Raw genomic sequence first — 27,323 nt, forward strand, 5'->3', positions numbered from 1 at the left:
CACAATGCAAAAACAAGACATTTTATTGAAATAATTTACCAAACAATGAAGTATGATAGGTATAATTAAGTTAACACAGGCATTTTAGAAATTAAATTATATGTTAAGATTTAGAGAATTCACAGATTCATAATTGTGTTAAGGAATTCAATATCTACATTTAGAAAACAAAGTATTGTTCTCAATCACTGAAATGCTTGATTCTTCAAGGAATCTTCTCGGCTGTAAAGACTTGAGAAGCTTGTCTCCTGGCCTTGAAAAGAAATTTTAAAAAACAATTTTAAGCTATAAGTCAATTAATTAGAATATGTGTTGTCATTCTAATATAAAAAATAAAATGTGGAATTTTTTTTCAAGATAATGAAAATTCCTAAAGAAAAATTGCAATCTCAAACTTATGAAATTAGGAATAAACATTTTTCCAGCCAAGGCATAAACAAAGAAAATTCCAGATAAAGACAAAACAGTATGAAATAGAAAATGTAACTTTTTTATGGAATAATGAGTCAAAAGTAAAATGCTAGCTCAAAGTCAGAGAGAGATGAATAAAAACAGAGAGAAGGCTAGAGGAAGACAGGGCTGTGCATAGAGAAACTTCATAAACATTATGCATATCCCTCATTATAGTCTTAAAAATGTCACTTCAAAAAAATTTTCAATGTTTGTGCTATTTTCACAACCTGAGTTCCAAATCAAGACATATCAAACCAAGCTAAATTAAAACTAAGTTAAATCAAGCTGAGAATACAAGGATGACACGATGGAAAATTTAAGAATATAGTGGGGTAACTTTAAAACTGCATATCATAATGTGAAAAAGAATTAAGGAACATGGCTATTGCATAAATTTGTATTTACTATTTAACTGAACTGTATTAGGTGATATTGTCTAAAATAAATCCTTTCACCTAAACAATTGCTCCAACATCTAGAACAGAGTCTGAAATTAGTAGACACTCAAAACATATCTATGGCAGAAATGTCTTATGGTAATTATAAGACTCTAGTGGCCAAGATTAAAAAAAAAAGTTTGAAAACCAATCATTCTCTTTCTATAATAGTTGCATGATTATTAAAAGATCAGAACTAATCATAAGTAAAAATATGAAGAGCAAAACATAAAATGCAGTTATAAATATGTATATTTTGGGATATCATAAACTATCACATTTATTTTTAATCCTACAATTTAAAAAATTGTAGTTATTGCTTTGAAGAAATAGACTTTTAAAACCTGAGTTATAAAAGCTAATATGAAATAAAAGTGAAATCACTATTTTGTCCTTTAAATAAAGCTGCAGACTTCTACCTGATGATCTGCAAAACACTCGGCACATTAATATTGGCTGAATTCCTACAGTATAAAGTACATTAAAAAGGACAGAATAACTATAAGAAACAGATGCTAAAAAAAAGTTATATTAAATTAGTAAGATTAAATTTTTTTCACTTTTCAAAATGTAATATCTTTTCAAAAAGAAATGTGAAATTGTTCATACAAAAGCTCAGCAAACATGACTGAGGTTTTGTATCCTTACAGAAGAGGCAATATAGGGCTCCAGATGCAAACTGCCTAAATTGGAATCCTGACTCTCTATTTAGCAGTTGTGCTAACTTAGGAATACAATTTCTCTCTGCCTCAGCATCCTCTTTTATAAAATGGAGATTAATAATGGTGTCTATAGGGCTGTTGTGTGGATTAAATTAGTTAACATATGTAATGTGCTTAGGATAGGATAGCCCATAGTACAGAATAAGCATTAGACAAGTGTTATTTCAATCTATTATAATTAAATCTTATTATATTTATTATTATTATTCCTTTTCTACCTGGCAGTGTTATACATTGTTAGCCAAGTTACGATTCTTACAGTTAAAGCACAGCTACTGTCCATGACTCAGAAAACTAGAACATCAAATGCAAAGTGCAGAAAGCACATTTTTAGTATTTTAACCCCACAAACAACTCCATTTCCAAAACCAGAAAGTAAGAGCCAACTAAAATGTTCAGCAAGACTCCACAGTAATACTTAACCACACCTATGCTCTCGAATGTGTACACTGGTGAGCAAGTGTCTTGGTATTTTACAATAATTGAAACAAACCTAACTTTATCTAGACAAATTAATGATAGGGTTAAAAAAATTAATGTGGCTGGGCACGGTGGCTCATGCCTGTAATCCCAGCACTTTGGGAGGCCAAGGTGGGTGGATCACCAGAAGTTGGGAGTTCAACATCAGCCTGGCTAACATGGTGAAACCCCATCTGTACTAAATACACAAAATTAGCTGGGCGTGGTGGCACATGCCTGTAATCCCAGCTACTTGGGAGACTGAGGCAGGAGAATCACTTGAACTGGGGAGGGAGGCAGAGGTTGCAGTGGGCTGGGGTCAAGCCACTGCACTCCAGGCTGGGTGACAGAGTGAGAGTCGGTCTCCCAAAAAAAAAAAAAAAAAAAAAAATCCTTGCCTTTATATCCCATGTTATGAGGCTGAAAAGATTACTCTAGCTCTATTATTTCAAAAACTTACAGTCCTTTCCCCCATGATCCCATTATTCTCCATAACTGTTTGTCTCTAGCCTTCAGTCTCTTTTCTCTTTAGAGGGAAATAAATCAATGTGAAGTATTTTGGAGCTTTTTAATTTAGGGCTTACACATTTTCTAGACTTGATGTGCTATCATATAGCTTCAGTTCACACCAAGTGGAAATTTTTCAATTCCTAGGAATTTTTCTATAATATTACGTCCCTCCCTGATGGTGTAGTAGCTAGGATTCAATTCCTAGGAATTTTTCTGTAATATTGTGCTCATCACTTAACTGCAAGGAATAAAGACAAGAGGAAAGTCTAATGAAGTTAAATTCTAGAAATGCGAATATCCAATAAGCCCAAGTGCATAAAATAGAGCCTTAGGAGTCACAAGAATCATATTTTAATAAACCATAATTATAAGACCAATATGAGTTAGGTCTCCTTGGATTAAGTTAGGTTTTCTTACTATATGTTTCCATTATTCATCGCTCACCTGACATTAAAAATTAAATATTACAAAATTAAACAGTTTTATGAAGCTCTAAGTATAAAAAGTCATTAAAGTACCATTTCAAATATAAATATGTTCATTCCAGAAATTAAAAACATATAAAACCAAATGGCTTTTCCAACTTAATGAAACAGAATAAGGTGCTAAGGAATACAAAGTTGGGAGTTCAACATCAGCCTGGCTAACATGGTGAAACCCCATCTCTACTAAATATACAAAATTAGCTGGGCGTGGTGGCACACGCCTGTAATCCCAACACTTTGGGAGGCTGAGGTGGGCAGATCGCTTGAGCCTAGGAGTTTGAGACCAGCCTAGGCACCATGGTGAAACCCTGTCTCTACAAAAAATACAAAAATTAGCCAGGTGTGGTGGCATGTGCCTGTAGTCCCAGCTACTCGGGAGGCTGAGATAGGAGGATCACTTGAGCCTGGGAGGTCAAGGCTGTAGTGACTCATGATCGTATGCCACTGCACTCAGGCCTGGTCAACAGAGTGAGATCCTGTCTCCAAAAAAAAAAAGAATAGAAAAAGAAGAAAAAAGTGAAAACACTGATTTTAAACTAAAAGTTTTAAACTTTTAAGTTCATCTCATTCAAACTTCACATATAAATATTTAGATACTTACAATTTTCTCCTCTGGAGAAAGAGCACCCTCTACTGCCAATATCTGGTATTGCTTATGTTTTAAATTTCCCACAGATTTCCGAAGTTGCTTGAGACTGCTAGCCTCTATGTCTTGCCTTAATAATTTCTGCATTTCTCGAGAAGGACATCCAGGATCAAATATTAGTAAGCATAATGTTCGGTTTTTTTTCTCTTCAATTCCAATAACAGTTCGACTGTGACCTATCAAAAGATTTTTTTTAAGTTATACGTATGTCACATCTATTTACAGTTATACAAATAGTCTCTGTATATATGTTGTGTGAGCATATGTGTGTTTAGAATATAAATACAGTCAGACTCTGACACATATGTATCTGAGTTCTCCTAAGACATAAGAGTTTAGTTCTACTTCAGTTTTTTCATTTAACTTTAGTTTTCTAAAGGCTTCATTACAAAAAAAAACATTTTTATTCTGTCAAATATTTTACTTTTCCTTTCCCAATCCCTTGATCCTTCTTATTCAAATTATCTCAAATGAAAGAACAAAAACTGTTCTAGAACAAAACTCTCATGATTCCAAAAGGTAAACAAAAGTAAACCTATAAATGCTAGAATATCAGTGGAGGGAGCTTCATCTCTTATAGTTTATATTCCTAAACAGTGAAATTCCTAACATTTACTTCTGTTTATTCCTGTCAATCCAAACCATCATTCATAATTTACCAAGTATCTATGTGCCAGGTACTACTCCAAGCACGAAGGTATGTAACAGCAAACAAACAGACAAACGTGCCTGTGTTCTTGGAACTTATATTCTAATAGGAAGAGATACTCTATAAATGAGGTAAATAAGTGAAGAAAATGCCAATGGTGGGATGTTGGGATGAGTTGTATGTTTTTTTGAGACAGCCTCACTCCGCCGCCCGGGCTGGAGTGCAGTGGCAGAATCATGGCTCACTATAGCCCCCAACTCCAAGGCTCAAGTGATCTTCCCACCTTAGCCTCCTGAGTAGCTAGGACCACAGGCATGTGCCACCACACCTGGCTAATTTTCTTATGTTTTTGTAGAGACAGGGTCTCACTATGTCACTCAGGCTGGTCTCAAACTGCTGGGCTCAAGCAATCCTCCTGCTTTGGCCTCTGAAAGTGCTAGGATTACAGGCATGAGTCACCATGCCTGGCCTTGAGTTCTACGTTTAAGGTAAGGTAAGGTCAGGGAAGGCCTCACTCAAGTGACATGTGGGTAAAGACCCAAGAAAGTAAGGGATGAACAATGAAGGACAAGTGAACCAAACACAGAAAACAACAAGTGCAAAAGGTCCTGAAGATGTCAGGAATATCAATCTTAATTACCCAACAAAGTATTGTAGAAATATCAATCTTAATTACCTAAGAAAGTATTGTACTGTCAAAGAAGCTCTGAAAAATTAGACAGATTAATGTCATAATACTCCCTGCTATTATCAGACCAGCCTGGCCAACATGGTGAAACCCCGTTTCTACTAAAAGTACAAAAATTAGCCAGGTATGGTGGCAGGCGCCTGAAATCCCAGCTACTCAGGAGGCTGAGGCAGCAGAATCACTTGAACCTGGAAGGTGGAGGTTGCAGTGAGCCAAGATTGTGCCACTGTACTCCAGCCTGAGCAACAGAGCAAGACTCTGTCTAAAAAAACAAACAAACAAAAAACCTTAACCTGTCCGAAAGCAACAATTTGTTATCTTATAAACAACATTGTCAAGTATGAGTTATATTAATACTAACCTTGATGCTGAAGATAGATAGGAGGTTTAGATGTACACACTACCTTTGGATTCCCTTCCCCCTCTGAATAATAGTTCAATATCCATTCGAATAAGCGAGGGTGTGTACCCAAAGGACCAGTTGATTTGTGAAAATCAACAATATGACACCTATTAAAAATTGACAAAATGCATATTTAAAGGGCATTTAAAAATATTTTCATCGATGGAGTTATCAAATACAACAAATTCTTAGTTTAGAACTGTTTCTAGCCATTACTTTCCTATAAAAGAAGAAAAGTAAATATAAATTTTTATTACTTATCTAAAAAACTCCTTTTTGTGGGGGATAATTATTTAACAATTCTCCCTATTTAACTATTTAACTATTCCTCTAACTAGCTAACTATTTAAATAACTTTATAATAAGTCTGCTGACTAACCTAAAGGTTACAAACATTTTCTGATATATAAAATCTCCATGAATAGTAAATAATGACCATACTTGATTTTTAAAAAGTCATCTACACATAATTTTTTCACAGCTTTTATTCTAGTTTCTAACCCTGATGATCAGAAGCTGATTTCTGATTTTAATTCCTCAGTAGTCATTTGTATATATCAAATAGATCCTAAATACTTTTCCTGTCGGTCTCTCAAATCTCTATAACAGAAAATACTTGTAAAGATCATAGAAAAATGTGTGTGTACCCACATCTATACATCTATCTCCTATTTGCCACCAGACCACCGTGGTATTCTTCCTTCAAGAGGAAGTCACCCTTGAATAAACATTTTTTTAACCAGAAACACTGTTTATACTACTCAACAACTGTTTTTAAAAGGTCGGGTACAACTAAAAGCATTTGATAGCTTTATCATCACTTTAAACTACAGCACAGATATCCTGTCCTTGTTTCTCTTGGCAATAAAATCTCTAAAACATCCGAATTGCTAACCGCAGCCTCAGCAAATTTAGTGCTGGTAACTTACAGTTGGTTACTGGGTTTTAAGTGCTCAGATAAACTTCTGGATAAACCATTTAAAAAGAATGTTTTGGGGTTAGCAGTTTGCATATTTACATTTAGAATACTAATTAAACAGTACCCTACAGAGTATAATTCATATAGAGAGCAACAGAAAGACAGTAAATAACTACTAAACACATTCAGGATATATTAATAAAAAAGCTTTCTAAATTATTTAAGGTACCAAGAAAGAAGCTGGACAAAAATTACAGCTGGGTGCAGTGGCTCACACCTGTGATCCCAGTACTTTGAGAGGCCAAGGCGGGTGGATTGCTTGAGCCTAGGAGTTCAAGACCAGCCTGGACAACATGGCAAAACCCCGTCTCTACTAAAAATGCAGAAAAAAAAAAAAAATAGCCCGGCGTGGTGGCACATGTCTGTAATCCCAGCTACTCAGGAGGCAGAGGCACAAGAATCGCTTAAGCCTGGGAGGCAGGGGTTGCAGTGAGCCAAGATCGTGCCACTGCACTCCGGTCTGGGTGACAGACTGGAGACAGACTGTCTCAAAAAAAAAAAAAAAAAAAAGAAAAAGAAAAAAAAATTACTTTAAAACTCAAAACATGATAGAGTATATATAATCTCAAAGTGTGAACAGATTGGCAAAAAGAAAAAGGAGAAAAGCGGAAATAAATTTAGAGGGCATTAAAATAGTTCTTTAATTCAAGAAAGTTATTATACATACACACAATATTAGTTTTTCTATGTTAATGAAAGAAATACTTTTACCTCTGAATCTAATCAATGTGGTAAAAAGAATGTGATACACTGGTTAAATAACTTAGAAACAAACATAAAAGAAAATATAAAGCCATAAAGCTTAAGGCAAACGTTCCATTAAACATGATCACAGACATCTATCTCTATTTCCTCTTAAAAACCCAATGACATAATACTGAAGGAGAAAATGATTTAAACACCCAAGGACAAAGAGAATGGGAATAGACAGGAAAAGAGCTCACACCTTCAGAAAATGGAAAGCACCACAGAGAACATATAAAAGTAAATAAAAGAAAATGGAGACCGTATGTTTCAAAATCAGAGAGAGGCTGAAAGCTTAGAAGCACAAGGTTTGAGAACAGTGAGGCTAAAAATATGAGATTAATTAAAAGTTTGCTTAGAAGGCAAATCACACCTTAACTCTCCCCTCCACTAATGTAGGAACTCTAGGTAGGAGAGTGAACTCTTCTCTGGATAACTTCTGGGAAAAGATCTCTCTATATAATGATATTTGAGAGTTCCTCAACCAAATAGTAACCTTCCGCCTTCCACTTAAGACTTTTAAATGAAGTATGCTAATCTGCAAGCTCTATGCAGTCCTACAGCACTTCTAATCAGCTTTTTAATGTTTCATTCTTCACTCTCTGAATGGACAACTAAGGATTTCCAAAAGTTAAAAGAAAACCTTCAAAATAGAAAAGACTAAAACAAACAGATATGAAAAAATATTAATATGGAACAAACAAAATGCAGGCAATAGAAAGAAAACATTGGAAGAAATTTTGCAACAATAAAGAAAATGATACTATGAAATTACCCCTTAACATAATGGGTAAAATAAAAATTTCAATACAGTAATTGGGAGGTAAAGTTGAGTAAATCTAGAAAATAAAAGAAAAAGCAAAGATTTTTAAAAAAGAGACATGATAAACTTAGAAGGTAAAGAAGTTCAGGCGGGCGCAGTGGCTCAAGCCTGTAATCCTAGCACTTTGGGAAGCCAAGGCGGGTGGATCACCTGAGGTCAACAGTTCGAGACCAGCCTGGCCAACATGGTGAAACCTCGTCTCCACTAAAAATACAAAAATTAGCCAGGCGTGGTAGCGGGAGCCTGTAATCCCAGCTACTCGGGAGGCTGAGGCAGGAGAATCGCTTGAACCCAGGAGGCGGAGCTTGCAGTGAGCCAAGATCATGCCACTGCACTCCAGCCTGGGCAACACAGCAAAAACTCCGTCTCAAAAAAAAAAAAAAAAAAAAAAAAAAAGATTAGTTCAGTGGCCAACTATCAATAGTTCCACAAATAAAACAGACAGATTATAATTATCAAACAACAATAGTTAACCTCTGAAGTCATGCTGTGTGCCAGTCACAGTTCTAAGTACTTTATTATCCCATTTAATTGTCTAACTATTATTAATACCTTCTTTTATCAATAGTAGACCTAAGTATAGACAAGTTCATTCATTCAGCTATTAGGTAGGAAAGCTATGAATCAAGGTTAGGCAGTCTCACTCCAAAGTTCAAGCTCTTACCTACTATCCTAGATGGAACTAAGATCTTAGACAACTCACAATTCCAGATTCAAAGAGAAAAACAAATGCCCAACACAATGAATCAAAGCCCTACACCCCATGGTGAAATTTCATAATATGGTGAAATTATGATGGGCTAAGAGACGGTTGGAATAACTTCCACAGAAAATAAATAGGTTATACATCTTAAAAATGAGACTCCACAAACACACAAAAAAAACAGTGAAGAAATGCTACATGATAATAGCTGCAGATCTAGAAGGCAAAAAGTCCAGATTGGAGCAAAGAGGACAGAAGGCTCAAGAAGGATGTGTCCGAGAATAAGGAGAGCCTCAGATTACATGACAGGTAGAGTGCAAAAACTTGAGGCCATGATGTAGTCACATATTATAGTAAAAGAGAAAAGGAAACACAATTATTAACTCAAGAAAAAATTATAAATGATTTTAGAAAACAAAATCAGCAACAAGCAATATTTACACAATTGTATAATAAAATCTGACTTTATAAAATGATGTAAACTCTGATTTTAATAAAAACTGAGATTTAATCATATTAGAAGGATTGAAGGTAAACAGGTATAAGACATTAAAACAGACAATATCTGAAACTCATAAACCAAGAAACAGCTATGAAAGCATATCATTTAAAAACAATGGAAGTGACAGTTGCCTCTGAGAGACAGAACTTGAGGGTAGAGAAGAGCACAAGATAGTGAATAGGTTACTGGTTTTCATTGCTACTTAATTCAGTGCTACTTAATTTTATTTTTAAACTATCTCTTTGATAAAAAATAAAATTTTAAAAAACAAAGCTCCCCGATAAGGAAATAACATTTATTTAGGTTTTAAGGTACATACTTTACCCTTAGGGAGGTCAGGAGTATATATACTTCACATGCTCCAATCCAGGCCTTTGTTCCCTGTAACCTGTTATTAAGTTGAGAGGCCCCCTGAGGATCAAAACCTTCCTTCCATGCATCTTCAATCATAGATTGAATTTTTGGAATGCAAGGAATCGACATACCTAAAATTACACAAGCAAACATGTTACATGACCGTTAATAAAGTACTGAATAACATTTAGCAGTGTATCATGTACTAGGGGAACTTTACGGTTTTTAAGACAGTTATTCCTGACGTCTATCATTTTCTCTTCCTCTAACCAGAATTCAGGTTTCTTATATAAATATCCGCTAATTGTTAAAGCTATTAATTGAGTATGCTATATCATTCTGTATCATATGTATTTTATCAGATGACAAGTTCAGAGTACTAGATTTCACATACCTTTTAAGCAATCATCATAAGCATCATTTTGTAATAATGATGAAAGTAGCATTTGGAAATTTCTGTAACCACAACCCCAACCTTTGTCGCCTAAAGATGAATGAAAGTGATCCACCACTGAAGAAAGCCACACCCGCCTCACATCTGTGGCAGCATTCTGATAATACCTATGAAGTGCTTCAATAATTCCTAAAGTAGAAAAGAGATTCAAAAGCAGTCGTTATCACCTTTATATGGCTATCTCATACATTTCTACTATCAACCTCTCCTTCACGCTCCATACCTAAATCCTGTCAATTCCATCTTCTTCACCTTCTTATTGCTATAACCTTAGTTTGTGTCCTTGCTTGTTACTACAATCCAAGTTTCCTAACACTAGCATATTATTTATTACAGTTAATTGAAATTTTCTGCATCTGCAGGGCCCAGCACATAAAGTACAACTGTTGAATGAATGTTCTTCTTGTGTCTCCATTTTATTGTATAGACTACTGGAGATCACTCAGTCTTAATCAATTTGCTCCCAATCAAAAAATATTAATAGCTCCCTATTACCAATAGTTTTTTTTGTAATTTAAGATTTTATTTTGCAGATTATTTTGCAATTTTCGAAGCATGAGAATACACAAATGTTTTCATTTAAAAACTCTTGACTTCATGAATAATAAACATATCTCATACTCCAATACGCTAAATTTCAACCCTTTAGTAACATATTCCATTTTGCTATTTGGGGAGATGAATTAATTTGTTTGAGACAATGAAGACAACTTTTCTTAAGGCAGAACAATAGGTTCAGGAATCTTATTAACAACCTTATAAACCTAATTAGAATAGTTCTAATCTATGTTATATGAAGTCCACAGAAAGCTATCCACTGTCTTACCTTTACTTCACACTACTCTTCTTGCTGTAATTTTGGCTGTGGCCTAACTGAACACGTTAAACATAATTTGGCCCATTGAGTTTTAATTCAATTTAATTTTTTAAATTAAATTAAATTTTCAAATTCGTATTTGCTAAGTACTTTTTATACACCTGGCACTATCTAAATGCTAAGTACAAAAAGATAAGTATGATAATATCCTTTAAAATGTCATCAACCCCAACTATAACAAGTGCTATAATATGGAAAAACAAGGTGTTAGGACAAGGGACATCTGACTCAGCCCCTTTCCTGCTTTTAGTATATTCTCCTTATGTTTCAAAATTATACATCCTTCACATGCTACTGTCTTCATAGACCCTTTTTTTGATTCTAAACCTATTTTTGTGTCCCCAAGGTACCAGCCACATTCAGTCACAGAATACTATAGTTCTTTGTGTATATTTACATACTCTGCAGACTCTGTGAAGCCTATGGGTAGGGAGATCTTATTATACGCCCCATAACTTTCTCATAGCATGTGGCACCAAAGACAATAACTAAATCCTTTTTCCTTGAATGAAGGGTTTCCTATAAGAAAATGGGTTTTTGTCTTTAAGACAATAAAAGATCAATAAATAAAAACAATTAGTTGTAGCTGTGCCTTGCACCATGAAAAGGAGAAATACCTATTACTATAACCACTTCCAAAGAACTTAGAAAGACTTGAATTCAAGAAAAACAACAATTAAAATAGTATATAACTGAGTACTAAATGTTGTAGCATGGAATGAATGGGTAGGAATTCAGAGAAAGAAAGCTAAATGTAGATTTTAATATCATAGACTTTGATGAAGAGATCAAGATTTGAGGTAGCCCTTTAAGAATGAGGTGGAGTGGGGGACAGAAAAAATAGAAAGGAAAGTAATAAACATTCTAGTATATTTTAGTATATATGTTACATATCAGATGGAGTGCCACACTGTCTTAGCAACATCATACAACTGCTTTAGGGGGAAATTTCCTTATACTTTTTATTCCTTAGCACCTAAATCTCTTTAGATATTTTCCACAGTAAATTTATCTTCAGTTAAATTATATTCTGTTGTTAAAATTATAACAAGATTGCAGTATATAAGTGAAGACTCTTTAAATGATAGCTGCTTCAATTAACACTTGCATAATTAATGAAAAATAAAAATCTCTGCCACTAAATCACTTCTGTATTACAGGGCAGTGTGCTTTTTTACAGATATATTTAATATTTTCTTCCTGTATCCTAACGAATCATATCACACATCTGAAGGATGCTTTATGCCATAGTGAGAACTTTTTTACATGGAGACCTCTGAACAAATATAAAGGCAGCCTTTAGAAACAAACTCATGGATATATGAAAATCTATAATATATGGTATTACAAATAGGTGGAGAAAATACAGATTCAATAAATGGTAGTGAAATAAATAAGCGTAATATGTACTTGCTATAAGGACTGTTATAAACAAGGAGAAAATAGTCAGATTCCTATCTTCTCTCTCCTCCCTCCAACATACACATACAAATAAATTCTGGGTGGATTTAAAATCAAAATACGAAATGCAAAATATAAATATTTGAAGAAAACATAAAGGTATATATTTGTGATCTTAAAGATGGGGGAGTTACTTAAGACACAAATAATAAATAGAAAGATTAAGAACTTTGATTATATTCAAATTCAAAACTTCTGTCTAATTAAAGGCACTATATATAACATTTAAACACAAACCATAGGCCCGAAAAAGATATTTGCATCTCATATAGCTAATGAAAGAATAGGGTTCTGAATACTTAATGGACTCCTATAAATCAATAAGAACAAACAACTCAATAAAGGATAGAGAAAGGAAGAGAACAGGTAATTCGTTCAAGAGGAAACTAACTCAGGAGTAATCCAGGAAATGCAAATTAAAACATGTATCATCTCATAACCTGTTAAATAGCAAAAATTTAAAAGTGTCACCATACAATGTGTGAAATACACTGGTGTGAATGTAGATTACAAGCACTTTGGAAAACAATTCTATAATAACCTTAACAAAGTTGAAGATTTGCATGCCCTTTAACTTAGCATTCCAGTTCTGGATGCAATACTAGAGAAACTCCTGAAGTAGACATGTTTATAAATTATAAGAGTAGAAAACTGGAAACAATCTAAATGTTTATCAAAATGAAAACAAGATAAGTTAGCTATAATTCATACAAGGAAATACTACACAGCAGCTAAAATGAATGAAGTAGAACTGTAAGAACCAATATATTTGAGCAAAACAATTTATAGAATACATGTTGTATCCCATTTATATATAAACACATGCAAAATATTTTATGGAAATGTACATAGATGGTAAGAGTACTAAAGCATGTATGAGACTGATAAATATCAAACTTGGGATAATAGTTTTCTTGTGGGGAGGGCAAATTAGAATTAGAAAAAGGGTACATAAAAGGGCTTTGAATACTTATCAAAGGTGTTGAAGCTTTAAAAACTTTTAAGTAAATATGGCAAAACATTAAGATTCAAAAAATCTGGGTGGGCAGTAACAAAGTTGTTTCCATAAAAAGTCTGTTAATATACTAATATATACAAAGAAAAAAAATTTTAATACTCGTCAGAAAAAAGCCCTATTATGGGGCAAGGAAGATTTGATTAGGAATAACCAGCTGTGCAGCCTTGCTTTGGCAAAGTCACTGTAACTTCTCTAAGCAACAGTGACCTCATTTGGAATATATAACAGTACAGGAGAGGATGTTTTGAGTTAAATGATACAATGTATATAGAGTTGTTAGTGTCTAAAAATGTACAAACAATAAAATAGCCAATAGCCGTTTGTGGCTATCGAGAATTTGAAATGTGGCTGCCCAATTGAGTTGTGCTGTGAAGTAGAAAATACACAATGAATTTTGAAGAATGTACAAAGAATGTAAAATGTCTCAGTAATAGTTTTAATATTGATTACATGTTGAAATAATAATATCATGGATACACTGGTTTAAACTATTAAAATTAACTTCACCTGTTCCTTTTCAGTTTTTTTTGTTTTTTCTGTTTTTTTGAGATGGAGTTTCGCTCTTGTTGCCCAGGCTAGAGTGCAATGGCATGATCTCGGCTCACCGCAACCTCCGCCTCCCAGGTTCAAGTGATTCTCCTGCCTCAGCCTCCCTAGTAGCTGGGATTACAGGCATGTGCCACCGCGCCCAGCTAATTTTGTATTTTTTTTTTAGTAGAGATGGGGTTTCTCCATGTTGATCAGGCTAGTCTTGAACTCCCGACCTCAGGTGATCTGCCTGTCTCAGCCTCCCAAAGTGCTGGGATTACAGGCATGAGCCACTGCGCCTGGCCTCCTTTTCACTTTTGTTAATGTGGAGCCAGGAAATTTAATATTATATATGTGGCTCACATTATATTTCTCTTAGCACTGTCTAGAGCATAGCTTTTTAAATGTCAAGTAACACAATATAAAAGTAAATTTTTAAGTGAATTATTTACTGTAAAAATAATTCAGAAGTTTTAAAACGATACATTTTTAAAAAAATATTTGTGCACAGATTATGAAAATTAAGCAAAATTAAAATGATTCTGATTATTACTTCAGTGGTATAAGCAATATTAAAACAATGACTCTGATGTTTAAATACTCACCGGAAGTTTTTGTTTTTCCATCATCAATACCAAGAGCTAATGATTCCATCATATCAGCTTTTCTCCTATGAAATTCAGATGGAGGCATTCTTCCCCTATTTACTTCTATCTCCATATTTTGTAGTTGTTGTTGTTTGTATCCTCCAGAATTATCTAAACCATATTGTCTCTATTGAACATAAAAATAAATGACTTAATTTTTACATCCCTGTAACTCTATGAGGATGGAAACTTACTAAAATTTTATTTGGAAACATGCTGAAACATTCTGGTTTATAGACTTTATACAAGTTAACTTAAAGATTTTTACAAAAATAATAACACACACACACACACACACACAAAATTATTGACTTAATAAGCAACCACTTCTTTATAATCAATCTCCAGGGCAAGAAACTTGCTTTTCCTGTAGTAGGGAAAGCAGAGGATCCTGTCTTTCTACCTCAGGTATTGGGAGAGGCAGAAGAGTTCTGAATGCATTGCTGACTTTTTCAAGGAAACTTGTCAGTCCTTATTATTTGGTTCCCAGTCTAGTCCACAAAGGCCTACTTAATCCATAATTCATTTAGTCAGTCATTTACACAGTAAATGAACTATGTTTTGTACACTGGACTGAGAATCTCAAATAGTATGTATAAAACTACAGAAAAATTGTCTATGGAAAAGTTTTCACAGAAACTTTTGTACAGAAAAATTTTCTGAGATCTAAACAACTAACTTGCAAAGTTACATAACCTCCTTAAATATTGGAAACTTTTTGTATTGGTCATGTTTTAAATTACATAAGGCATAAAAGTCTTAAGAAAAGCCAATTTTCTTTCCTATTTTGCAAGTATTGTGAGTCACCAGTGAGAAAAAAATCCTACATTAGGTCTTCCAAAGCACATTCTAAGCAACAATATCCATGTGAGATGTCTGAGAAAAAAAGAGAGGTCAAACAAGTCTGGGAAAATTGTGATATGTACATGCACATTAGTATATTAAAGGCTTTGAGAAGTCCCAAAGTATACAAACCTGTTTAATTGAACACTTTCAAACCTATTCAATTGTAAACCCTTTTTATTTATGCACTATTCTATCATCACTAAAAAAAGAACATATAAAAACTATAAGCAATAGGCCAGGCATGGTGGCTCATGCCTGTAATCCCAGCACTTTGGGAGGCCAAGGCAGGCGGATCACCTGAGGTTAGGAGTTCAAGACCAGCTTGGCCAACATGGTGAAACCCTGTCTCTACTAATAATACAAAAAAATGAGCCAGGCATGGTGGTGCACACCTGTAATCCCAGCTACTTGGGAGGCTGAGGCAGGAGAATCACTTGACCCTAGAAGGCGGAGGTTGCAGTGAACCGAGATTGCACCAGTGCATTCCAGCCTGGGCGACAAGAGCGAAACTCTGTCTCAAACAAACAAACAACAACAAATCTATGAGCATTATTAGCACAGATAACACTACAGTCTACAAATTAGGACTGAAAAAAGGAAAAACAGACATTAAAATTTTAAATGCATTAAAAATATAACAGATGCTACCAGTTTAGTCCAACAGGTAAAACCACCCACCTAAGATAAATGAAGCCTCAAATATCATTAAAAAAAAGCATTTTCCCATAAAATAGTTCTAAATGTTTGAAATTGCAATCTGTAAAATAATTTAAGACTCAGGAGACATTAATTCTAAGTATAAATTTCGCTTCCAAGCATCTATACAAACACTTAAATTCTGAGTCTTGGTTTCCTAATTTGTCCCATCAACTTACACAGGTTTGAATGCAAGCTTTATCACTAATTAGCTGCCTGACACTGAGCAAGTTACTTAACCATTCTCTGTCTCCATTTCTTCATCTGAAAAAAAAAGGGGGCATGGGAGGGCCTAAAGTAACTTCTTCATGAATATGCTGTAAAGATTTTGAGATACTATATGTGAAGTGATTACCCCTGTGCCTGACTAGAATGAATATTTATAAATGGTGGCTGTTATGAACATGTATAAATTTTTTTTGAATAATAACAAGGAAAAAATAAAATAACACTGGAAAGCACATTTGAAAAATAACTTTACCACATCAAAATATGGTAATTGTTATTAATCTTTGTACCTGCAGCTTCTGAAATTCTTCTATTTCTTGTCTTGATTCTTCAGATCTCCTCTTTCTGTCTTCTTCTTGCTGAAGCTGGTGAGCCAATTGTAGATCACCAGAACACTGGACTCTATCCATGCCTGTTAGGTATTTTTAACGTTCAGAATAAAGTAACTATTGCAATCAAAGATTATTTATTATTTAATATATGTTTTTAAAATAGAGTAAATGCTCTTATTTGCCATTTATTTATGACTGTGATGATATGGAACTGAGTACAAATTTAGCAAAACTTAGAACTGCTTTGGTAAGGAATAACCTCCATCTAAATGACAACTAACAGTCACTGTTTTTTGTTTTTTGGTTTTTGAGATGGAGTTTCACTCTTATTGCCCAGGCTGGAGTACAATGGTGCGATCTCAGCTCACTGCAACCTCTGCCTGCCGGGTTCAAGTGATTCTCCTGCTTCAGCCTCCCGAGTAGCTGGGATTACAGGTGCCTGCCACCATGCCCAGCTAATTTTTGTATTTTTAGTACAGACGGGGTTTCGCCATGTTGGTCAGGCTGGTCTCAAACTCCTAACCTCAGGTGATCCACCAGCCTCGGCCTCCCAAAGTGCTGAGATTACAGACGTGAGCTACCATGCCCAGCCTCACTAAGTGTTTAAGCTGTGACAAGCACTTTTCATTAATTATATCATTTGATCTTTATAACAATCTTATGAAGTAGGTATTATTATTTACTGAGGAAACCAGAATTTTAAAAGGTTAAGTAACATCCTTCATTGATACTCCTTAACATAACTAAGGCAGATTGATTCTTCAAAGAAATACTAGGGGAGAAAAAGAAAATAATAGAGAGCATAAAAATACACATTTACAGAGTACAGGTGTTAGATAATAATTTAATTACAGTTTGGCCCCCAAAAATGGTAAAACTTTGCAACATCTCACCCTGCATCTTCTCTACTCAGTGTCCCCTAGATCCATTTGTCAGTGGCTTCTGGCCACTATCTTGTCTCCTTAACCCCATGACCTGATGGTTTAATTATATCACTGACTATTCTTCCTTTCCTTTCAAAGTTCTCAGCTGCTGCTACATCTTCCTATTTGGTCACCCTTTCATTCTTGGGGATATACAAGTCACAATCAATGTTTAGTGTCCCCTGAGGTTATCTACAGTGATTTACTTAGACCATATCTTTTTCTTATTACCCACTATAGGTTTACAGTGTAATATATGTGCTCATACAAAGCCTATCATAAATAAGAGTAAGAATTATCAGACATTCAGAAACCACCAGAGCAGAGAACTTTTCCATCTTTGCTCCAATAATCTCATATTTGGGTTAGGGTGAGTGAGCAGTAACATTGTCCATGAACACTGATACTGGTACTAGGATCATTGATACTGGACACTAAAGACCTCTGCCTTAACAGAAGCTATCTACGTACCTTAAAAAACTGAAATAAGGTGGTAAAACACAATTGGTTTCTCTTGGGATCTACTTTTTATTTTCGTTCAGTGGGCTTCTAACATTCATATAAGATTTTTCCACTTCTAAGATACCATAATGATTATTTAAACAATGCCACTATTAAAAAAACATAGGGGAGAAAGGAAAACTTTTATAGAATCACAATAAAACCAATAAGTCATTTAGAAGCTGTTCAAGCAGCTCAAGATGCACTGAAAGATGTTTCGGTTATATAGCTCACATTCATTTGTAAAATTTTATGTGCCATATGGCAGTTTTCTAGTTCAACAATTTTCGCTGACCAAATACAATATTCAGATACTTCTAGCTGCTAAAGAAATGGCCTCAACTTGTAAATAAAACACTTTTAAAGGAAAAGATGTATTTTAAAATATTTTTTCCATATCACAAATCTAAAAATTAGGTATGTGTCCTAGGAAGTAGAAATTAAATGATAGTTTTATCTTTAAACATATAAACATACCTTGCTGAAAGCTGTTTTCTTCCAAATGCAAGTCAACATGTTCCTGAAGAATATGGTAATTTGTACATATGAGCCCACACATAGGACAATCATAGAGTGGTTGATCACAGTCTGTATTAGAGATATAATTAAGTTGTTTTTATTTTTTTTAATTTTAATTTTTTTTCTTTTTTTTTTTTTTTGAGACAGGGTCTTCTCGCTCTGTTGCCTAGGCTGGAGTGCTGGAGTGCAGTGGCACCATCACGGCTCACTGCAGCAATCCTCCCATCTCAGCCTCCCAAGTAGATGGGGCTAAAGGCATGTGCCACCACGCCCAGCTAATTTTTTTTTTTTTTTAGAGATGAGGTCTCACTGTGTTGTCCAGGCTGGTCTCAAACTCCTGGACTCAAGTGATCCTTCTGCCTCAGCATCCCAAAGTGCTGGGATTACAGGCATGAGCACCATGCCCAGCCAAGTTGGTTTTATTTTTATAACTTTTAGATTTTTTCACCCCATGTCAAAGACTGTCTACCACCTATTAACCTTATATAAGTAAAAGCTCTTTGTAGTGGATTTAAAAGCTATTTTTCTACTTCTAGGGTCGAGATAGAAGGCTGAGCATAGCACAAACCTCTCACACCACTCCAAAAAATAGGAAATATTAATAATAAATATTCAGATCTGTAGTCAAAACAAGAGAAGCAGAAAGGAAAACCAAAGTGGTAAGTAGGGCCCAGTCTGGATATGGATTTTTAGGGCTAAATTCTCAGCACCCAACAGAGTGGTAAGGTGCTGAACTTAAACATCCAGCATAAAGCTGGGAACTGGGGTAATACTGTCTACACAGGAGCAGGAGATTAAAGAGCTGCATCTATCACACAGCACTGCAGGCAGACAGGTCTAGCTTGCCAAAAACAGAAGTGTTTCCTCTATAAGACCAAGACCTAGCAGATAAGGGACATAGAAGAGGGACCCAGGATTGTGCATATACACAGAGTGAAAAGCATAGAGCAGTCTGTATATGTAAGGCCTGGTCTGAAAGCAGAGACTGTGAACAGCCAGGGTGAAGGAACCATGAAACTGCTTCACAGGGAAGGGATCATATAAAACTCCCATAACAGATGAACACTAAAATTTGAATTGCTAAACTCATTGGGGGCTGCAATGCCAAGAAAAACAGCTCAGAAATCTACAAACTGAAAAAGTTACCTGTGAAGAAATGGAGCCACAGTAATCCATAATAAACTGTAAAATAAGTATGTTCAAAATGCTCACTGAAATAAAGGAGGGAACTGAATCTTCGAAATCAGGACAGAAAGTTACTATGCAAAAATAGAAAGATGAAAGAAATGAAAATATTAAGATATAATCATTGGAATAAAAAATTCAATGGCAAAGCTCAAGAGAAAATGAAGCATTAAGAAGTACTCAGAAAATATTTCCAAAAGCACCACTAAGAAATAATGGCATGCAGCTTCCATAAGTAATGCTGGGGGATATAAGAGAAGTCTTTCGGCCAGTTCTCTACCATAAAATGCCTTAGAACCAGAGCCAATGCCAAGGAGGCCTTTGCTTATCGCTTTGATCATCACACTACTGCAAGCCAATCCCTCCGTCCCTTCTAGTTTTAAGTGATAACCAACCTTCCTCAACATTAGACCACACTACACCTCATATCCCAGTATACATTTTTTACCACCAGAATCTAAACTAAGCCTCAGAGGTTAGCCATCATCGTCCAATGGAGTCATCTAGGGCTGATGTAACCACCAACACTGTTCTGTCAATGAATCCAATCTAATTGTTCAGTGGCAGTGTCTTAACAATCTTTAAATATCTCAAGGACATCCGCTAATCTGACCCAAGCTATTACCCCTCCTACTCTCCCAATACCTACCACAACGCCCTCCAGAAATACCATCTGTCGTCAGTCAGCTTCTCTATACACAAAATCTTTCTCTGGATATTCACTTCACCTTTTTGACTTAACTAAAATCTGGTTGGTTCATGACACCCCATTTTCTCTACAGCCCCCTAACACAGAGGCAACTTTTCTTTCACAATTCAGGGCCCTAGAAGTAGAAGAGGCATCCCCTTTGCTCCCTTTCATCACTGTGAAACCTGTTTTAAGCCCAATTTTTGTAATAATTCATGTCACCATAATATAGCATCATCTACCGTTCTTAGTGCCTAATATTTTCTAAGTCTTAGACACTCCTCTCTTTACTAAAAATTTTAACACCTGGATCAAAACCTTCTTTTCCTAGCTCCTATACTATGATCATTCTTAGCAACTTCAATATCCACAGAAATAGTTCTATGCTTTCATTTCCAACAATCTTTTCCTTTACCCTAATTTACCAACCGAATGACAAAAATTATACCCTTAATTTGTTATCACTAATAAGTGAACCACCTCTGAAATCTCAATTTCAAATATCACTCCCAAACACCTACCCTTCTACCTCACTTCTTTTAATTCTACCACTCTAAAAAGTGTTTGACCTAACTAAAACCTCCTATATAGAATATACAAACCCTATTTTTTGTCATTCATTACCACCCTCATGTTTTTCTTTACTTTCCAGCCCAGATTCCACGTATCTTCTCTGTATGATAATCATTCCCTAAAAAACACCTGCAAATCCACCTGTTCCATTTATTATAACTGAACATTGGTTAAACTAGCTTTATCTATTTCACTTCTGTACTTCTAATGACAACAGGTCTTTTTTAAACGCAACTGAACATTCAGACTCCTAAGACTACCATAATTCACCAGTTTACTGGTCCTGAGAAACTTACAGGAAACATTGTGTCAGCAAAGGATTGTCAGGCATTTTTCATCAATACACTTGTTTTTTTCCTTGCAGCAGTCCATAAATTTTCATTATTAGCAGATAATAAAATGAGCTACTTAGAATACTCAAGGGAATTAATGTAGAATTATTAAAATTCATTAACAGGCCAGACGCAGTGGCTCACACCTGCAATCCTAACGCTTTGGGAAGCTGAGGAAGGAAGACTGCTTGAGCACAGGAGTTCAAGACCAGCCTGAGTAACATAGCAGGACCTCATTTCTACTAAACATTAAAAAAAAATTAGCTGGGCGTGGTGGTGCAGGCCTGTAGTCCCAGCCCCTTGGGAGGCTGAGGCAGGAGAACCACTTGAGCCCAGGAGATCAAGGCTGCAGTGAGCCATGATCATGCCACTGAACTCCAGCCTGGGTGACACAGTAAGACCTTGTCTCAAAAAATATAAAATAATATTAGTAATAGTTGAATAAGACTAGATACCTCAACTATCTATAAAAATTGATAGTGTTTCTATAAAACTGCACAAGTTTCTTAGATGAGAGGGAAAAAAATCTAATTTACAAAAGCAACAGAAACTACAAACTATACAGAAATAAAGCTAATACAAATGTGCAATGAAAAAACAACACAAGCCCGGGTGCAGTGGCTTACGCCTGTAATTCCAGCATTTTGGGGGGCCAAGGTAGGTGGATCACCTGAGGTTAAGAGTTCCAGACCAGCCTGGCCAACATGGCAAAACCCTGTCTCTACTAAAAGTACAAAAATTAACTGGGCCTGGTGGTGGGCACCGGTAATCCCAGCTACTCGGGAGGCTGAGACAGGAGAACTGCTTGAACCTGGGAGGCAGAGGTTGCAGTGAACAGAGATCGTGCCATTGCACTCCAGCCTGGGTGACAGGGCGAAACTCCATCAAAAAAAAAAAAAAAAAAAAAAAACCACAAAATTGTATTAAAGGATACAAAAGATGACCTGAATTAATGGGGAGATGTACTTTGATCTAATTTAAAACAAAATGACAACAGAGTTTTTATGAAACTTGATAATATGGCTTTAAAACTCAAAAGAAAGAATGAGAAGGTCTAAGGTGATGAAAATGAAGAACGAGGGAAAAACTGTCCTATCTGATGTTGATGACATTTTACAAAATAGCTACTAAAGTGGTGGTGTAATAAGGGAACAAAAGCCACATAGATAAATACAGCAGAAGTAAGAGACCAGAAACTGGCCCACACAGATATGAAAGACAGAAACCATACTATGAATCAGAGATATATCTGGTTTCTGTACAGGGAAAAACTAAAAATTAGATCTCAAGTTCACAAAACACACACATGTACACACGTACAGACACACACACACACACAATCCAGAAAAAATTTTAAAAAGTGAAAATATAAAACATTAAAATTTTTAGAATATACGAGAATACCTTTTTGAATTCAGAGTAAAGAATACTTTTTTAGACAATACATAGAAAACAAAAATAAAATTCAAATACTGCACAAAATTCAAGGATAAGCAACATCTTATGGAATACAGCTGAAGGATTAGTATTGAAAATATATTTTAAAAGCAACTGAAACAAACTCAAAAAAAATTTGACAATATACAGTTGAAAAATCCATGTAACTCAAGTGTACAAAAAATGTAATATGCAGTTCATAATAGAGTAAATTAAAATAACTATACAAAAAAGATATTGATTTCATAATCAGAGAAATGCATTAAAAAAGAATGTAGACACTGACTTCATACCTTTTACAAAAATTAATTCAAATGGATCATAGATCTAAATGTAAAATGCAAAACTATCAAACTTCTAGAAGTTGGCAAAGAGTTTTTAGACACAACACCAAAGCATGATCCATGAAAGAAGAAATTGTCAACTTGCACTTCGTTAAAATTAAAAACTTCTACTTCATGAAAGACACTGTTAAAAGAATGAAAAGACAAGCCACAGACTAAGAGAAAATATTTGCAAAATACACATCCAAAAAAGAACTTGTATCCAAAATACAGAACAATTTTTTTTTTTTTTGGAGACAGGGTCTTACTCAGTCACCCAGAGTGGAGTGCAGTAGTGTGATCACGGCTCACTGCAGCCTCCACTTCCCAGGCTCAGGTGATCCTCCTATTTCAGCCTCCCAAATAGCTGGGGCTACAGACGCAAGCCACTAGGCCTGGCTAGTTTTTTTTTTTTTGAAGAGACGAGCTTTTGCCACATTGCCCAGGATGGTCTCGAACTCCTAGGCTCAAGGGATCTGCCCACCTCGGCCTCCCAACTTGCTGGGATTACAGGCATGAGCCACGACACTTGGCTCTACAAATTCTTAAAGTTCAACAATAAGAAAAAGACATAAAAGATCCTAAATGTGTACACACCAACAAGAGTCTCAAAATACATGAAACAAAACCTGACAGAGCTGAAAGGAAAAATAGATAAATTTACAATTATAATCAGGGATTTCAACAACCCCTTCTCAAAAATTGATAGAACAACTTGACAGTATTACTATAGAAAACAAGCAAGGATATAAATAATCTGAACACAAACAACAGGATCTAGTGACATACATATAACGTTCCACCCAACAAAGCAGAATACACTTTTTTTTCCCAAGTATCCACAGAACATGACCAAGATAGATTGTGTCTTGAGCCACAAAACAGGCCTCAACAAATTTAAAAGAACTGATATCACAGAGAGTTTGTCCTCTAATCATAACAGAATAATGGAGTCAAAATGGAACTCAATGCAAAGTCAGAGAGTACAGGACAGTCCAGATGCTATTGGGTTAGTGACAATAAAAAGAATACCCTCTGGAAACTAGACAGAAAGTTCCAAAACTACTCTCAATGTAGCTGAAACATTTTATATCTGCATCAAAATTCTTTTCCATAATGTACTTTTATATTTCAATAATAGCAAATGAAAAATGTTATAGACATAAAATGGATTTCAAAACACATCTGTAGTAAGCTGACTTACAAACCAACTTTTAGAACACCACATATTAAATTGAGGCTGTAAACTCGTAATAATTTATAATGAAATGAAAACTTTACCTTCCAATGGAATGTCTAAAAGATTGGCATGCTTTGTTTTCACATGAGTTTCCATATCTTCACTGTGCTCCTCTATTTTTCCACAGAAGGGACATTCGGGAGGACTGTATGTTGTTTCATAAATAGATCCTTTTATTTCGGTCAGGCCGGACTGTTTTTCCCTACTTTTCAGGAATTTTCTAGATTCACTTAAGTTCTCTGAATAGAAGCCTTCATGTTTTAAAGTACTATCTTTAGTCAGGTTTTGAGCTGAATTTTTTGGATGATTAGATGCACAACCTGAAAGAATACTTGAATTAACTTCCATTCCACACTGTAGGGTGTTGTCTTTCTTGTTATCTGAAGTGCCATATTGTACTGTATTTATCCTCTCAAAGTTTCTTTCAAGTGTATTCTGCTCAAAATGAGCTGTTTCGATATGAAAACACATTTCATCATAATTCACACCTGACAACTTGCAAAATGGACATATAATTTCACTTTCCATGTGAACAATTAGGTGAGCTTTCATGTCTGGTTCTGAGGTTACTGTTTCACCACAAATATCACAGGAAAGCATGGTATGACAAGTAGCTAGAAAAGAACATAACATTAGGTTTCAAAGATTTGAAGAAAAAATGTGTTTCATAAAATGATTTGAGACAATTACTTGGTCTTTAACGCTGGATTATTTTCATGAAGAAGTTTTCAATGTACTTACTGTTCCTCAAATACAAAAACTTATTTATAAATATCAACCAAAATTTCAAGTTTATTTTTTTTTAAAAAAGGCAATAATAATGAAAACAAGTAATTTTAAAAATAAAATATTTCAAAAAATGTCTCTGGCCCAAGGTGGAGAAAAAATAACGTTTAAAAAATTGTCCAGGTAAGATAAATCAGGTAAGAAAAAAATGAAGAGAAGAAACCTATTTATCAAATGATATATCTAAATACTGAATACTGAAGCTGATTATATTGAGGAGGTAAATAAACACATCTTAAAAGTAGAGTTTAACACTGTAAACTTAGAGTCTTACATGTATCAAGTGCTATTATTATAATTTAAGTACTATTATTATCGCTCTACACATAAAGAAATTCTGGCTCAGACAGGTCACCACAAGCAGAAAAAGGTGGAAGCCAAAATGCCAACCCCGTCATGCTCCACAACCTGTACTCTCAGCCCCAAGAATAAAAGCAGAAGTGGTATAGTACAAAAAAGCACTTATTCCAGAGTCAAGAGAACTAGGTAATAATTTCAGATTCATCATTTTGGGTAAGGTATCTCACCGCTCTGAGGTTCAGTCAAAGACTACTGTAAAATCCAAAGGTAGTTATTTTTGGATTTTATGGACAAATAAAGTACTGACTACTGACATAAAAGTGTTAAAAAAATAATTTTAAAAAAAGCAATCACTTCGCCACCACCTTCCTACTACAGGTCAACGTTCAGCTAAAGACTATTTAAAATCAAACAGGAAAAGAAAAGTAATGACACTATCACTTCATTTAAATAAATTTACCTTTAAAATACCTCCCTACATTGTCCTTATTTTTTTCATTTCTCTCCAGACAAATGGATACAGTCTCTGATTTTAGAAGGCTGTTCTCCCGAGCCCCCAATGGGATTAATGTCACACCCGGAGTTTCTTCTCTTCTGGTGGCTGGGACACGGTCAGACACATAATGATGAACTTGGACATGGACTCAGATTAAGCGGGTAAGCGACAAGAGGGTACCCAAGTGCCTCAGAGAAAGCGAGTGAGAGGCAAGAAGGACCCAGTGCCAAGCGAGGCACGTGGTGGGTGAGGTCAGAATGCCGCAAGGCCGAGTCTCCCAAACGTTCCGCGCCAAAGGCACAAGCCAGGCACACGAAACTAGCAGGCACTAACTGGGTCAAAGCCTTGGGCCTGGGGAATGAGGGAGGGGACAATCAATTCTTACCGGCCCAGAGGCCAGCAGCTGCCACACTGAGCTCCGCTAGGCTTCCCCTTTGGGCCTCGCTGGCAGAGGAGTGCGTGCGCGGCGTCCAATACCTCTCCTGGCCTGATGACTGAGGCCAGGCCTTCCCAATACGCAGAGTTTCACAGTTAACCGAGGAAAGAATTAAGAACTTCCAACCTTGGCCCTCAGTACCTCATTCAAAAGCACTTCCTTACTCCCACGGAAAAGAAGGAATCCCAGAATGCGCCGCTCCACGCCGGTCTGTATGCAGTGCATTCTGGGAGATGTAGTCGGTTTTTTGGGGGTTTTTTTTTTGTTTGTTTTTGTTTTTGTTTTTTTTTTTGAGACGGAGTCTCGCTCTGCTGCCCAGGCTGGAAGGCAGTGCGCGATCTCGGCTCACTGCAAGCTCCGCCTCCCGGGTTCACGCCATTCTCCTGCCTCAGCCTCCCGAGTAGCTGGGACTATAGGCGCCCGCCACCATACCTGGCTAATTTTTTGTATTTTTAGTAGAGACGGAGTTTCACCGTGTTAGCCAGGATGGTCTCGATCTCCTGAGAGATGTAGTCATTTTTGCATTCCTCCCATTTCCGAGTTTTTCCTTCTCCCATCGAGTTTCCTGCTCCTGATTTGCTAGGAGAGAAAACCGGGCTCGGAGGTCATTCAGACTTAATCTGAATGAGTTCACAGGGCAGGTCCTGGGGCAAATAGTAGTCTACAAACTCCCTGTAGGGCCTGCTGAGTAGCACTCTATTTTAGTATCAATAAAGGGTTTATAATGCTGCTAGGTATCAAGCTCCCAGCTATGCACTGAAGGTAGAGGATACCAGGTTCTTTCCTCAAGGTTACAAGATAACAAATATCTTGGTTTGTATGTATGTATGTTTTTTTTTTTTTTTTTTGAGACGGAGTCTTGCTCTGTCGCCCAGGCTGCAGTGCAGTGGTGCCATCTCTGCTCACTGCAAGCTCCGCCTCCCGGGTTCAAGCCATTCTC

General features: G+C 35.7%; 1 protein-coding gene and 1 long non-coding RNA gene across 9 annotated transcripts in view; one reads left to right on the forward strand and one right to left on the reverse strand.

Annotated features, from left to right (window-relative positions):
* Positions 1 to 26,575, reverse strand: ZUP1 (zinc finger containing ubiquitin peptidase 1). 8 transcript variants are annotated; one of them, XM_063724961.1, is made up of 10 exons: positions 26,525 to 26,575; positions 24,407 to 24,685; positions 18,546 to 18,656; positions 16,603 to 16,724; positions 14,501 to 14,669; positions 9,952 to 10,140; positions 9,523 to 9,688; positions 5,411 to 5,559; positions 3,668 to 3,888; positions 1 to 253 (listed from the first exon to the last, which is right to left on the reverse strand). In XM_063724961.1, the coding sequence occupies exons 2-10, from the start codon at positions 24,459 to 24,461 to the stop codon at positions 206 to 208; spliced, it is 1,230 nt and encodes a 409-aa protein (XP_063581031.1). In that variant the 5' UTR covers positions 24,462 to 24,685; positions 26,525 to 26,575; the 3' UTR covers positions 1 to 205. The 8 variants fall into 8 exon arrangements, with proteins under 8 accessions (XP_063581031.1, XP_054414049.2, XP_054414050.2 ...); XM_054558074.2 differs by having other exon boundaries at positions 24,407 to 24,979; positions 25,912 to 26,575; XM_054558075.2 differs by having other exon boundaries at positions 24,407 to 24,979; positions 26,525 to 26,570.
* Positions 26,208 to 27,323, forward strand: part of LOC129060053 (uncharacterized) — a 4,459-nt gene continuing 3,343 nt past the window's right edge. The window contains exon 1 of the long non-coding RNA XR_008526397.1: positions 26,208 to 26,591. This is a non-coding gene — a long non-coding RNA (uncharacterized LOC129060053). The remainder of the gene's footprint in view (positions 26,592 to 27,323) is intronic.

Source organism: Pongo abelii, chromosome 5 (assembly GCF_028885655.2).
Source record: "Pongo abelii isolate AG06213 chromosome 5, NHGRI_mPonAbe1-v2.0_pri, whole genome shotgun sequence".
NCBI classification, from domain to species: Eukaryota; Metazoa; Chordata; class Mammalia; order Primates; family Hominidae; genus Pongo; species Pongo abelii.

Excerpts from the sequence above, each read along its gene's own strand:
- ZUP1 (XM_054558074.2), bottom strand. The coding sequence starts at position 24,965 with ATGCTTTCCTGTGATATTTGTGGTGAAACAGTAACCTCAGAACCAGAC. Across the intron at positions 18,657-24,406 it reads TTTAGACATTCCATTGGAAG|ACTGTGATCAACCACTCTAT; the intron begins GTAAAGTTTTCA and ends TCTCTAATACAG. Across the intron at positions 10,141-14,500 it reads TGGAAAAACAAAAACTTCCG|GAATTATTGAAGCACTTCAT; the intron begins GTGAGTATTTAA and ends TTTCTACTTTAG.